The 14,906-nt window shown below is 38.7% G+C and overlaps 1 protein-coding gene across 8 annotated transcripts in view; it reads left to right on the forward strand.

Moving 5' to 3' along the window:
- The window catches only part of CACNA2D3 (calcium voltage-gated channel auxiliary subunit alpha2delta 3), a 1,117,495-nt gene that overhangs the window by 859,724 nt on the left and 242,865 nt on the right, over window positions 1-14,906 (forward strand). For all 8 annotated transcript variants that reach the window (XM_061618250.1, XM_061618247.1, XM_061618248.1 and 5 more), the window contains exons 27-30: window positions 8,481-8,542; window positions 9,779-9,823; window positions 9,940-10,002; window positions 14,300-14,370. In XM_061618250.1, coding sequence (XP_061474234.1) covers window positions 8,481-8,542; window positions 9,779-9,823; window positions 9,940-10,002; window positions 14,300-14,370 — 241 coding nt within the window. The remainder of the gene's footprint in view (window positions 1-8,480; window positions 8,543-9,778; window positions 9,824-9,939; window positions 10,003-14,299; window positions 14,371-14,906) is intronic.

The raw sequence follows: 14,906 nt of genomic DNA on the forward strand, positions 1-14,906 counted from the left end.
GAAATTTTTTTTACCAACATGTTGCAGAGTACACCTGCAATAAAACAGTCTGGAGAGGCCCTACTTTTATCCACTGCAAGACACTTATTATATGAACCTTATAGCATTCTAAAAGCAGTTTAATAATTTCCTGCATCTGTAAATCTGAATCAGCCAAATTATCATGGGCCCTGTGCGTTTGATTTTAGGAATTATGTGCTAATCTGTCTAGTTTCATTTCTGACATGGATATTTTTGTAGGAGGCAAAGGTTGTCTCTGAGCCATGCTAGGCTCCACATCCTAAGGGACAGCTTGCAGGCACAGTGGCAGATTAACAGAAACATCCCTCCTTGGGTTCCTGGTTACTACAAGTGAATTTTAAAAAGCAGCTAATGCGTAGCAAGTGGGCAGCTAATTCTACATTGTGAATTGAAAAAGTCAGTGACAGTGGGCTTCTTCTAGAAGGGTGGGACATAAATTTAATAAATAAACTTTATGTACATATCTTTATTATCACTGCAAAAAAGCTTGTTTATGTCTCTTGCCATATTATTGAAACATCACTTTAAAGCTGCAGTCCTATATACCACATATATGTCATAGATACAGATTTGGTGAATAAATAGCAGAGTATATTTTGGAGGCATGATGTTGAGAAACATTTTTGTTGGGGAATATAGACCATACTGTCCCAGAACCATTCACTGTTGATTGCTCTTTCAAAAGACAACCAATCCCAGTTACTCAGTATATATGATGAAATGGTTAAAGATAAGAACTGTTCACTTGGGCAGCTTATTGGCAGATGGGGGTGATTTGCAAGGCTTGGAGGGCAAACTCTGATTGGGCAAAGTCTGCTTGCAGATGTGCCATCTCGTAATTGCCTGGGTGGGAAAGGTGGGGGTAACCTTTCTTCAACTTGCAGTGTCAGAGGATTTTTCCTGGTTATCAAGTCATGCAGTCACCCTCCCTCCCTGTGTTTTTGTATCTCTCATCCTCATACCGGGTCACCATTGAGACAGGGGAGGAATTTTAGTTGTTGTTGTTGTTATCTGCCTTAACCTACCTCCCAGGGTTGTGAGAATAAGAGATGAGAACTATATATTGAACTTTGAGCTCTTTGGTGGAAGGGTGAGATATTTGTTGTTGTTGTTATGTGCCTTCAAGTCGATTACAACTTATGGCGATACTAGGAATCAGTGACCTCCAAGAGCATCTGTCATGAACCATCCTGTACAGATCTTGTAAGTTCAGGTCTGTGGCTTCTTTTATGGAATCAATCCATCTCTTGTTTTGCCTTCCTTCTTATTATGTGTCCAAAGTATGATAACCTCAGTTTCACCATTTTAGCTTCTAGTGATAGTTCTGGTTTAATTTGTTCTAACACCCAATTATTGGTCTTTTTCACAGTCCATGGTATGCGCAAAGCTCTCCTCCAGCACCACATTTCAAATGAGTTGATATTTCTCTTATCTGCCTTTTTCACTGTCCAACTTTCACAACCATACATAGAGATTGGGAATACCATGGTCTGAATGATCCCGACTTTGGTGTTCAGTGATACATCTTTGTATCTGAGGACCTTTTCTAGTTCTCTCCCAGCTGCCCTCCCCAGTCCTAGCCTTCTTCTGATTTCTTGACTATTGTCTCCATTTTGGTTAATGACTGTGCCAAGGTATTGATAATCCTTGACAAGTTCAATGTCCTCATTGTCAACTTTAAAGTTACATAAATCTTCTGTTGTCATTACTTTAGTCTTTTTGACGTTCAGCTGTAGTCCTGCTTTTGTGCTTTCCTCTTTAACTTTCATCAGCATTCGTTTCAAATCATCACAAGTTTCTGCTAGTAGTATGGCATTGTCTGCATATCTTAAATTATTGATATTTCTCCCTCCAGGTTTTACACCTCCTTCATCTTGATCCAATTCTGCTTTCTGTATGGTATGTTCTGCATATAGATTTAACAAATAGAGTGATAAAATACACCCCTGTCTCACATCCTTTCCAATGGGGAACCAGTTGGTTTCTCCATATTCTGTCCTTACAATAGCCTCTTGTCCAGAGTATAGCATAGTTTTTCATGATCTAAACAATCACAGGTTCTGCTGTAATCTATAAAGCACAGGGTGATTTTCTTCTGAAATTCCTTGATCCGTTCCATTATCCAACGTATGTTTGTGATATGATCTCTGGTGCCTCTTCCCTTTCTAAATCCAGCTTGGACGTCTGGCATTTCTCACTCTATATATGGTAAGAGCCTTTGTTGTAGAATCTTGAGCATTATTTTACTTGCATGGGATATTAAGGCAATAATTCGATAATTACTGCCTTCTCTGGGATCTCCTTTCTTTGGAATTGGGATATATATTGAACGCTTCCAGTCTGTCATCGTTTAGTTTTCCATATTTCTTGACAAATTTTTATCAAAATTTGGACAGATTCAGTCTCGGTAATTTGTAGCAACTCTATTAGTATGACATCTGTTCCTGGTGATTTGTTTTTCCAAGGATTTTAAGAGCAGCTTTCACCTCACATTCTAAAATTTTCGGTTCTTCATCATATGGTTCCTCCGTGAATGAATCTGTCATCCTTGCATCTCTTTTATAGATTTTTGCAGTGTATTGCTTCCATCTTCCTTTTATTTCATCTCGGTCAGTCAGTGTGTTCCCCTGTTGATTGTTCAACATCTCTACTCTTAGTTTAAATTTCCCTTTCATTTCTCTAATCTTTTGGAATAGGACTCTTGTTCTTCCCATTTTGTTGTCCTTTTCTATTTCTATACAATAACTATTGTAATAGTTTTCTTTGTCCCTATGTACTAGTCGTTGTATAGTTGCATTTAGGGTTCTGACCGTGTTTCTATCTCCTTTTGCTTTTGCTTTCCTTAACCATTTTAAGAGTTTCTTCCGTCATCCATTGAGGCCTTTCTCTATTTTTAACTAGAGGTATCATCTTTTTGCATTCTTCCCTGATAATGTCCCTGACTTCAGTCCATAGTTCTTCTGGTTCTCTGTCAACTAAGTTTAAAGCCTCAAATCTGTTCCTTATTTGATCTTTATATTCTTCTGGGATGTTATTTAAATTGTATTTTGGCATTATGATTGCTTTGTTGTTCTTCTTTAGCTTTACTCTGATTTTCGATATGACCAGTTCATGATCTGTACCTCAGACTGCTCCTGGTCTTGTTTTTGCAGAAAGTATGGAACTTCTCCATCTTCTGTTTCCAATTATGTAATCAATTTGATTCCCATATTGACCATCTGGTGATGTCCACACGTATAGTCATCTGTTTGGTTGCTCAAAAAATGTGTTGGCAAGAAACAAATCATTGGCTTCACAGAATTCAGTAAGTCTTTCTCCTGCTTCATTTCTGTCTCCTAAGCCCCATTTCCCCACAATTCCTAGTTCTTCTCTGTTCCCTACTTTTGCATTCCAGTCCCCCATGATTATCATCATATCTTGTTTGGGTGTGTGATCAATTTCCTCCTGTACTTCTGCGTAAAATCTCTCCTTCTTCTTCTGCGTTTGACGTTGGAGCATAGACTTGGATGATGGTTATGTTAATAGGCTTCCCGTTTAATCTCATTAATATCACTTGCTCAGACCTTGCGTTGTAGCTCCTAATTGCTTTTGCTACATCAGTATTAAAGCAACCCCGCTTCTTCTTGATTTCTCATTTCCTGCATAAAATATTTTGTAGTTGCCTGATTGAAAATGTTCCATTCCAGTCCATTTTAATTCACTCACGCCAAGTATTGTAATGTTGATATGTTCCATTTCTTGCTTGACAATTTCTAACTTTCCCTGGTTCATGCTTCTCACATTCCATGTTCCTAATGTGTGCGTCGTACAACTCTGGACTCTCCTTTCGCATCTGTGCGCATCAGCCTCTGGGCTTCCTTTCGGCTTTGTCCCAGCTATGTCATTAGTCACAGCGCTACTCGTACTTGTCCTTTGTTCTTCCCCAGTAGCTCGGTGAGTGCCTTCTGACCTGGGGGTCTCATCTTCCAGCAGTATCTCATGTTGCATTTTAGATACTCTGTTCATAGGGCTTTCATGGTAAGAGGTATTCAGAGATGGTTTCCCATTGCCTTCCTCTGAGTTTGGATGCATCTTAGTCTGGAGTTTCAGCTTTGACCATTCCGCCATGGGTGCCCCTGCTAGGAGTCTAGCCTCTTGGTCTAGACTCCTGATGGCATTGCTCTCAGCTTCTTCAACACTCTCAAACCCCCTCACCACACTAAGGGGTGCATCCTAAAGGGAGGGAATTTTAGTACAAGTTAAGAATTGGTACTTGTGAGTTGCATTTTTTGCCTTCACCAGAGGCATCTTCCAGTTTGGCTGATTGTCATTTGGCTCTCTCTCTCTCTAAATCTGTCACAACTTGGCAGATGGACTGCTTGGCTAGGGGAGGATAAACTAAGGAGAACTAGAAAGGAAGAGAATATCAGCTAGAGCGGGTAGAAGTGGCTAGAACAGCTGTCATTGCCTGGAGATCCCAGAGAGAGTGTTGGCCGGATAGCTTATCCTGGACAGTGGCTGAGTGGCAGGCAGTTCCCCAGGATAAAATTGGCGGGCTTGCCAAACAGGTGCAGCTCAGTTCTGTACTAGCCCCTGAGGGCCAATTGGCCCACCAGCCAGGCCAGGTCCCAGGTCCAGCTAATGTGTTCGTGTCTTCATTGCATTCACAAGCAGGTGCATATAGATTTCAGTGGAGTAGACCACAGTGTTTATTAGCTCTGAGGATCATGTCTTCTGCTTTCCCATTTTATCATGCACCAATGAAATAACAAATAACTTCAAATCAGGATCCTATTCGTATGTAGCTATTATATAAACGTACAATTGAAAATGGTTTTCAACAGAGTCTTACCAGGCACACCTACGATTATCATGCTGAGAAGCTATATAAACACATCTGCTCTGTCCTTTTTTTAAAACAAAAACAAAAAAACACCCTTTTCTGTTTAGAGAGGCTACAGGATGAAGGCAGATTATGAAAGAGAAAGTCTTGGCATTGGGGTTTACATTAAAATTTTGCTGGGATTTAATTAATGACTTCTTGTTTCAACATGGCTTAAAACTAAAGATCAGGGTACTTCAGGATAGCTGGCTCTTAGCCAATCCAGTAAGTACCTTATGTTTATATTGAACATTGAGGATCACTGAACAATATAGTGTGGCGCTATCTTCTGCACAGATTAGAAAAAGCTGCATTTTTTTTAACAAATATTAAATGTATGAATGCCTAGCAGTGGATAATGACAACAAATGAGAAAGTTGCTTTAAAGGAATTTACACTTAACAGCTAATCTCTTCTATAACTGCCAACATCCTTATTATTAAAAAATACAGGAACATATATTCTCATGCAAAGATTATGTGGGTCCTTTGTATACAATTGCTTGTTTATGCATGTATATATGTGTAATAAATGTACATTTGTCACCACAATGTCTTCCAGAGTTATGCTTTTGCCATGGGACAGTTTGTATTTCCTAGCACTGAACTTGCAATATTTTGAAATAGGAGAAATATTGATTGATTGTAGAATATCCAGAAGAATATGTTGGCTCTGGAAGGTTTTTATTTTGTTTTTTGAAATATAGTTGAATTGTTCTCAGAGCATTAGACGATCTGAACATTTTTGAAAAAACTATGCTGGTTTCAGTGCTCTTGAAAATCACAGTGGACACACACACACACTTTTTCCATATAATTCTTGCAAAAATGCTTTAGTCTTACCACTGGGGTTCAAAGGAAAATTAGTATTCCATCCACTAGTTCTGCTAATTCTTTTGAAAATCAGTTCAGTAAAATAATTATGAATAGCAGGAAACGTGCATAATTGCCACTGTAGTGCATTGTGTGTTGGGGAAAATGAATTCTGAGGGGACATTCCAAAGGCACATAAAACCCTGTGTAGTCTTCCTTAAAAGGTTGTAAAATGCAACTATAAACAATAAAAGAGGCTTTAGTTAGAGGACAGGCTACATTCCGTTTCTTCAAAGCAAACTGTTGGTTCGGCCACTATTCCTATGAAGTGTGTGTGGGAGCAGCAGTTTCTTCTGTTCTCTTCCATCAAAGTATAACGTGGAACATTTGTTGATTTTATCATGATAGAGTTTGAGTCTACAGCCTCAGTTACACATCTGAAATATTATAGCTCAACTTTACCTTGTAAGTTAATACTGCAGCTGTATTATGAGCCAAAAGCTTAAGATATATATAAAAAGAATGGAACACCTGGGAAAATAGTAATAAATCCATTCCTGCCATTTTTATACAAGAAAAATTTCCATTGATATGGTAGATGTTCTACCTGAATAAAGACGAGCAGGGGCAGGTCTAATGATTCTGCCTGATCTTTGATTTCCTACATAATCCATTTTTTTAAAAAATCAGTAAAATTCTTGGGGCTGACACCAGTAAAAACATCACAGCAATTACTTGCTTTTCCTCATTACTTTGAAATTAGAACAATTTAAGCTCTGCTGAAATTAATTCCAGGGTTTCAATTATCTTTCTGAGTCTAACATTCCATGTCATTATTTCATTACCGAACCAAATTCCTTCTCATGTGGATGTTATAAGAAACACAGTCTTTGATTTATCCAAGTTACCACTATGAACTTACCACTTTTCTGCAGGTTTAATGGGAAGTCTGTCACCAAAATGAAGTTTTAAAGGAATTACATTGTTGCACATGAGTAACAGATGTTTTCCCAATCTTATTCCTAGGCCATTATTTCTTAAATTGTTATTTATGGACCACTGGTGGTCCATCAGGTGCTTTTATGTAGTCCTTAAAGTGCTGACCACTGCCCCATGAGGTGAGCAGTGTCACTACAGCTTCTGAGGAAACAACTTTCCAGACTGACCCCATCCAGGCTGACCATTGGGTCCTCCTGTCTCAGTGGTATTTTGGTTGAGCAACAAGATCTACCAAATCTCTAGTGAGTCTTGTGATTTCAGCCTTGGTGTTTGGGCCTTACTCTTGACTTGTTCTCTGATCTTGATCGCTCTTCAGTTCTGGCTTGTTCTACGAGTCCTGTGTCCTGTTTGCCCTCTGATCCAGATTGCCCTTTGGTCCTGACTCAGTCTAGACCACTGCCTGTGGCCCAGCTCTAGCAAGTTTCCATGTCTGTGATGAAAATAGCACTAGAGAGTGTTGAAGGGCTTTCAAGGGGGATGAGACACAACATGGAATGAATTCGGATGCAGTTCTAAATATTAGTATTAGCAAATGTCTCAGTGACACAAAGCATGTGAAAACCTAGTGACATTTCTCTTTCAACCTGCACCATTACTACAGCTGAATTAGAGTTCTTAAGGAAATTAATTTTAATTCAAAATTTATTTGACTTCCAACATGAAGGTAGTACTATACTTGATTGGGATATGGGTCTCTAACATATGGGCTTCCACGTTCAGTAAGTTCCTTAAAATAAAGGTTATTAGGGAGTAACTCTGGAGATCCTCAGCAGCAGATTAGATCCAAAGCAAGAAGAACAAATGATCCAAGGACACAGTTTGGCAGGAATGTGGATGATGGGGTGCAAAGCTGGGCACCCAGACAAGACCTCCAAGAGTTAGACAGAGTATCTGCCTACACTGAATGGAAAGGGGGGAGGCAGTTTTTGCAGATACCACGTTTCTGCTGCACTCCTCCTCCAACCTTTTTTAGAGGGTTGGAGGGCACTTTTGATAAAGCATGGGAGATGGCTTGAAGGGCCAAATGGGAGAGGGGGAATTTTCAAAAATCATCTCCCTTTTCCATTCACTGAAGACTTGGCTGGAACAAAGCCTCCTATCAGCAGTGGGGACACCACTGGATAGTGTGAATGTTATAAGCTGGGTATGGGCTGGTTTATTACAATATTTGTAACTGGGTGTGAATACTTCTGCCTTGTATCTACTTCACATTACACCACTTGCATTCCAGATTTTGACCCAGTTCAGACATAACATTCCCAGTCCTTCAATCCCAAGGTTTGAAGGTTCAGGTATGTGCTGTTGGCTCTGGGTAAATATCCTATCAGGACAGGACCTCAGCAAACTGGGAAAGGCCAATGCAAGAGTTTAAGTTGGAGAGGACACGTCAAGCAGGATGCAATAAGGTCTTTCAATATTCTTTGGTCCCATATCCTTAGTTATAGCTGTAATAACAGCTACTTATTTGAAAGTAAGCCCCACTGAACACAATGGGGAGATAGGCAGAAGAAAGGGTCTATTTTAATTCTACATACATGCATTTAGAATGAGAATGCATGTCAGTTTGAATCCTAGAATTTGGCTTATTTTATTTGTAGAGTGACCTGTTAGTTTTCATTTGTTTTCCACATTCTTTCTGAGATGACAGATTCTCTTTTCTTACAATTGTCTCCAGTTTTAAAAAATGTTGAATTGTGCATTATCACAGAAAGGAGTGAAAAAACTACTACTGCTGCTACCACTACCACAACAACAAAACAACCCCCTGTTCTTTATTATTTCACTAGCTGTTGGTATCCAGATGAAACTTGAATTTTTCCAGAGGAAATTTTGGACTGCCAGTAGACAGGTACGTTACAACTAGGTATTTAAAAGCCTGGTGTTTGGGGCCAGCCTTATCCCACAAAGAAAATAAAAGTAAAAGATTTGACAGAACCTGTGCTACATTTTTTCCAATGGAACATTAATAGCAAGTTTTATGATTAAACAGTCTAAAATGTTTCTGTTAGATAAACCCCATCAGTTTAGTTACCACCATCCACTGAGGTCCAAAGCAGTATTCCTCTACCAGGGCTAAATGAAATACAGAGCCAGGAATACTTTTCCATGTGCCCTTTTAAAAAGACATTTAAACAAAATGCAAAGTACATCTTCAGCATTTGTATTTTGACTGACTGGCAACGTTTAAATAACAATTAACAAAAATATTGTTTCTTTATCATCCTAGAACAGCCTTTCCCAACTAGTGGGCCACCAGATGTTGTTGGACCACAGTTCCCATCTTTCCTGACCATTGGCAATGCTGGCTAAGGCTGATGGGAGTTGTGGTCCAACAACATCTGGTGGCCCACTAGTTGGGAAAGGCTGTCCTAGAACAAGGAAAAACAAAAACATAGTTGCTGGAAACTGCAGGAGTGGAGAGTGCTCTTTGCACTCAGGTTCTGCTTGCAGGCTTCCCATGGGCAACTGGTTGGCCACTGATTGGCAACTGGTTGGCCTGATCCAGCAGGCTCTTATGTTAAATCTAGGGATGAGCAGGCTTCCCCAAACTGCATTCTGCCATTATTACAGGATTCACACAGCTCCACATTCTGCTTTCTTATCTCCCTACTGTTGATCTGCTGTTATAACAGATTTCTGCTTGCACAATGGAAATTTCCCATCCTGTTCTCCCCCTGCAGTCTTCCATGTACCCTCAAAATCTGCTTCAGAGGGTTGGGGCACCTACTGGAGTTAGATACTGGGGGTACCTGGCGAGAGGAGAGGAAGGAGCACTTCCATTGCACAAGCAGAAATCCACTCACACAGCGTTGGATGCAACTCTCTGGCTTCATGGTGTAGTTTTACCTTATTGTAACCTGCCCTAGGATTGGCAATAATGAAGAGCGGACTAGAAATTTATTACATAAATCAAGAAAACCCAATACAGCTCTTAGTCCATTCTAGAACAGGATTCTGTTGAGTGTGAATCACATGTTGCCTGTTTCAGTTTTCTCTCTTATTAAATAAATGGAGCATCTTTGTTAAGTTCAGTAGCAGAATACAGATATCAGTATTTTCATAGTATGAATATATTGTCTTACAGTGTACATCTCTAGATGGGCGATGCTCCATAAGCTGTGATGATGAGGTAAGCAGCAGATATTATCTTAACATTTCATGTTTGCAGTGCTATATAACACACATAAATGAACATCTCTAACTCTTGAAATCAAACATTTGATCACAATTTTTATTATTTTGCAGAATATTAACTGTTACCTCATTGATAATAATGGATTTATACTAGTTTCAGAAGATTATACACAGGTAAGTAGAAATCTCCCTCCCTGTCTTTAAAAATCCGATCAGTTTTGAAGAATTTTGAAGAAATAATGGACTGCCTTCAAATCGATCCCGACTTATGGCAACCCTATGAATAGTGCTCATATTTCTATGAAGAAATAATAGCATAAGATTAAAAACAAGCAAACAAAAACCTCCCTGCTCCAAAGCTTACCTTTCTGGGGGTCTGAAAAAATTTCTGCTTCACAGTGAGGTGGGTCAGCTCCAAAGCTCAAAAATTCCTTAATTTATAGAACCCCTTTCTGCAAATATGTCTGTCCCTCTTAAGGAATTTTTCCTTGAATGGGGAGGTTTCTCTGAGAGTCTCCCCCCCCCAATTTAGAAAGGTTAATGCTTACATTTGGGGAAAAAAAGCAATACTAGAGCAATTCCATATGAGCAATACAAGTTATGGCCATTAATATATAGAGCGTTAGAGTTTGCCCATGGCTTTGCACAGAAAGAGAGTTACTTAATGAATATGCAGAAAGAATTACTAAAAGTAGAAGAATGCAGTTTGTCATGCATGACTTTGGAAAATATGGATTAGCAATGGCCCAGTATAGCAGCCTCAGGCAACCCACGACTATGCTGAAGTAACATTTTATTACTGCCTAAATTAATTTGGATTGAACATTGTAAGAGAATAATGATCACATATACACAATCTTCAAAATATGTCAAGTTTTAATATTTCAACAGAAAAGCATCCACTGATAATAACTTTATGATTGCATGGTTGAATTAAAATGGGAGGAGGAGGAATGCAGAATGGTTATTTTTGACAAAAGTTGGGAACCATACATTTCCATTCAGCTTTTCAATGTGCAGAGACAAAAGGACATTTTGTAACATATTCTCCCAAGTGACCTTTGCCATGTAAATAGAGATTTATGCTGCAATCCTATATACATATTCCTGGGAATAAGGCTTGTTGAATTCAGTGGGGCTTACTTGTATGTAGAGATGCATAGGACTGCACTGTTAAAAAATAAAACCAATCCCTGCATTCACTTTTCAATATCAGCTAAAATACACCATTTTATTTGCATGCTGTGTATTAGTGGAGAGCAGCATGGTCTACCCCTTTTTATTTAGAAAACTGAAATCAACCCTCTCAAAGTGTTGTTGCTCAAAGCTTCTTGTATCTGCTCCACAATCACTCTTTCCAAAAACTCTTACTAATGGTCCCATTCCGCATCACTCACTCCTGAACTCATATACAATTATTTATTTTGTTTGTTAGCCCACTGATTCCTATTTGAGGAAGGGTCATAGCTCAGTGGTACAGCATCTACTTTGCATGCAAAGGGTCCTAGATTCAATCCCTGGAATCTATGGGTGAGGGTGGGAATGTTCCCTATCTGAAACCATGGAGAGCAGTGGCTAGTCAGTGTAGGAACTGATGTAGCTGGACCAATTATCTGACTTGTTATAAAGAAGGTCCCTTATGTTCCATTTTCCTATGTATTTCAATGTCAAGGAACAAAAGATCAACAGGATGGAAGACATCCAATTACTCCATCATGTGATAAGTAGCCACTTACAGTAGTACGGATAAAATCATATATTTCCTGACAAATACAGCCAAATCTGTTATGTTTAACCCAGCTAGATTCTCTGTGAAAGTGTCCCAATTTAGGATAGTTTATGAGGACAATCGCTCTATTTCAGAACTTTTATTTCTGAGAATGTATACCTTTGTATTATACTGTTTGGCTGGTTTTGGCTGGGTTTTTTCCTTGGCTATAATCTGCATTTGGTTGCCTAATAAACTTGACTGATTGATTGATTATGTGATAAGAACATACGAAGAGCCCTGCCAGATCAGATCAAAGGCCTGTCTAATCCAGCATCCTGTTTCCACAGTAGTCAACCAGATGTCTTTGGGAAGTAGGGTGTGAGACCATAGTCTCTTTTACTCTTGTTCCCCAGCAACTGGTAATAAAGAGGCATACTACCACTGAACCGAAAGGTAGTATAATCATCATGACTAGTAGCCATCAACATATTTTCCCTACTGTGGTGAGATGTATAGGTCAGTATTCAACTAAATAATTGCACTAGGCAAGGGCTAGCACTAGCACAATGGGACTTTCCTCCCTCTCCTCCTCCCACGCGTGCCATGTGCCATTCCCAAATCTGCTGTCCAGAACACTGGGGGAAACCCAGAACAGTTATAGGGGGCACGTGCAGGGAGGAGAGATGGATAATATTCAAGTGTGCAAGGAGATATCTTTGCATTTACAAAACCAGCAATTTAGTGCTGTGTTGACTGCAACCATAGAAATTATTTCTAATTTGCATCTATGCACATAAATGTGCATATTTATGCAAATCAGTGTCTTCTCTTGTACTTTCTTTTGGTGATGCATTTTCTCTTTTTTGGTGATGTGTAAGTGGCCACCCTATGGCACTAAATTTATCTTCACACACATTGTGTGAAGAAGTATGTCTTTTAGTCTGTCCCAGACTTATTGTCCTTAACTATGACTTCCTTGATCAGTGTTACATCTATTTCCCTGTAATGAAAGTCAAAGTCAAAATAGATTGAGTTAACCAGTTTCACCACAGAGAATGCACATGAAAGACCAAAGAAGCTTGGGTAGACATCTCATTTGCTATATGGAACCCAGGAAGACAGCATCATGTTAAATGACCACGTTTATACTTCTTGGCATGCATCTTCCCTCCCGGGTACCCTAGAAATGTAATCCACATTCATAGGTTTTTTTAATCAGTGGGGCCACTAGAAATGTCTGCTTTGTTGCCTGCTTTGGATGGGGTCTCTCCCATCCTTAACTGGAGATTTTGGAAATTGAACCTGGGATTTTCTGCATACAGGCATGCTGCAAATAGACAGGTCAAATTAACTTTTGTAAAACAGAAAATTCTAGAGGCATTATCCAGGCAAATTTAAGTACCATGATCTCAATACATGCTTAAATATCTCCCACTTAAAATGATGGGAATTAAAAGTGCTTAGTTACATCATGCTACAATTGTTTCAGATTGTTCCAAGCCTACTATTATGCGGTGAAAGCTAGCCTTTATGGCTAGCAACTGATGCACAGTTTTAGAATCATTTTTTGTCTTTTTATGAAATGTTATAGGTTTGTTGTTACTGTGAATCTGAGGGTCGTTGTTTGGACCTTTTTTATGTCTAACTCCCTGTCCTCTTAATATTCATTGCTCAGATAGCCCCAGTGCTCCTGATGCATTCAAGCAATAAAGTACAAAACAAATGATCCCCTTGCTCCTAGCAAGCTTTACACACCCAAATACTCTGGGTGTAGAAGGCAACACTTGCTCTTTAAGCAGAGGAATGCTTCTGTTTTTGGCTTAGCCTGTAATTTCTTTGCCAACAAACTCCCAGGTGCATATTTGAGGCCGAGTCTATCATTTGCAATGGTATCAGGGTTTTTTTTAAAACAAAACCCATGGAACTCACACAGTGCCTTTTCTTCCCACAGAAATGTTGGGATTACTCTTTTAAAGAGGAGATAGAATGAATGCAAGAATATACAGGAGTCTGTATGAAACAGAATGTACTTAAAGGTCTATATGAACAAGTTTTTTCTACACTATGAGATAACATGTCACTGTCTATGTACATGACTTTCAAAATCTACGTCAGGAAAGAGGCCTAGCTAGGAGATAACAGGTCTCTTTGGAATTGCCCAAAAAACCCATAACCAAAATGGCTATTTTACCATCAAAGATTTATCTTCATTATCCCATGCTTTGTAATTTAGTGAACAAAAGCAAAATAGAGTACTGTGCTATTCATACAGAAACAGAATATAAACATTTATATGTCTGATAAAATGTAGAGTTTTGAACAGTTTAAGCAAGTATATAGGAATTACGAAAAAAATATTTTTTATTATTTGTTTAGGAAATCCTTTCAAACCCTGTTTATCTTTATGGAGCAGCTTTTTAATCACATGGGTTTATGCTCAGATTAGAGTATTTTCTTTACAGCTTTAGGGTTGAGTGTATTTTTTAAATTTTATTTTCAACATCAGATGTTAAGCAATGAACCTCCATCTATTGTGTAAACTCTCACATCTGCTGAAGGGATTATTTTGTAATCCCTATAACGTGCCCTGACAGTTAAATCCTTTTTCAATTTTTATGAAAGAGAAGTATCCCTTAAAACTTCATTACGTTGCTGTCAAAGCTCCACCAATCATTTCATAGGAGCTGCCATGTTACATTGTAGCCAATATTGATTGGCATTTATCTAAATATCTGGACATTTTTATGTTTTCTCTTACAGACTGGGAACTTTTTTGGTGAGATTGAGGGTGCAGTCATGAACAAATTGCTCATAATGGGCTCTTTTAAAAGGTAAGAAGTCTATTCATTGCTTTTTGCATAAATTACGCAAAAATGATAAAGAACATAAAAAACAACTTCAAAAATTATTTGGCTTGTATCTGTATAATTTTTGAGTGACCTTAGTAAGTTCAACTTGATACCAATCAATAGAGCATTATTGGTTTTATATTTATCCCAACTTTCTATCCAGCTTACATTAAATAATGAAATGCAATTGCCGTAGGGCTGCCTCCTTCCCCTCTGAGATATAGCATTGCTCTGGGATGCCATTTCTTCCACCCATCATAGAAGAATCATAGAAGAAAAGGGAATCACAACACCTCTTTTTTATTGTTTTTATTTGTCTTTTGTATTTGTGTTTTTCTATTTGTGGGTAAGCCGCCTTGGGGGCCTTTTTGCCCAAAAGGCAACCTAGAAATAAAACATAACATAACATAACCTCTTCCATGCCAAAAAACATCTTGAGATTTTTCTAATCATAGAGATGGAACTATTTGCAGGGATAGGTTTGCTGTGACAATACACATTTTAAAAGCTACTGTTGG

The sequence above is a fragment of the Rhineura floridana genome, chromosome 3, assembly GCF_030035675.1.
Source record: "Rhineura floridana isolate rRhiFlo1 chromosome 3, rRhiFlo1.hap2, whole genome shotgun sequence".
In the NCBI taxonomy this organism is placed as follows: Eukaryota; Metazoa; Chordata; class Lepidosauria; order Squamata; family Rhineuridae; genus Rhineura; species Rhineura floridana.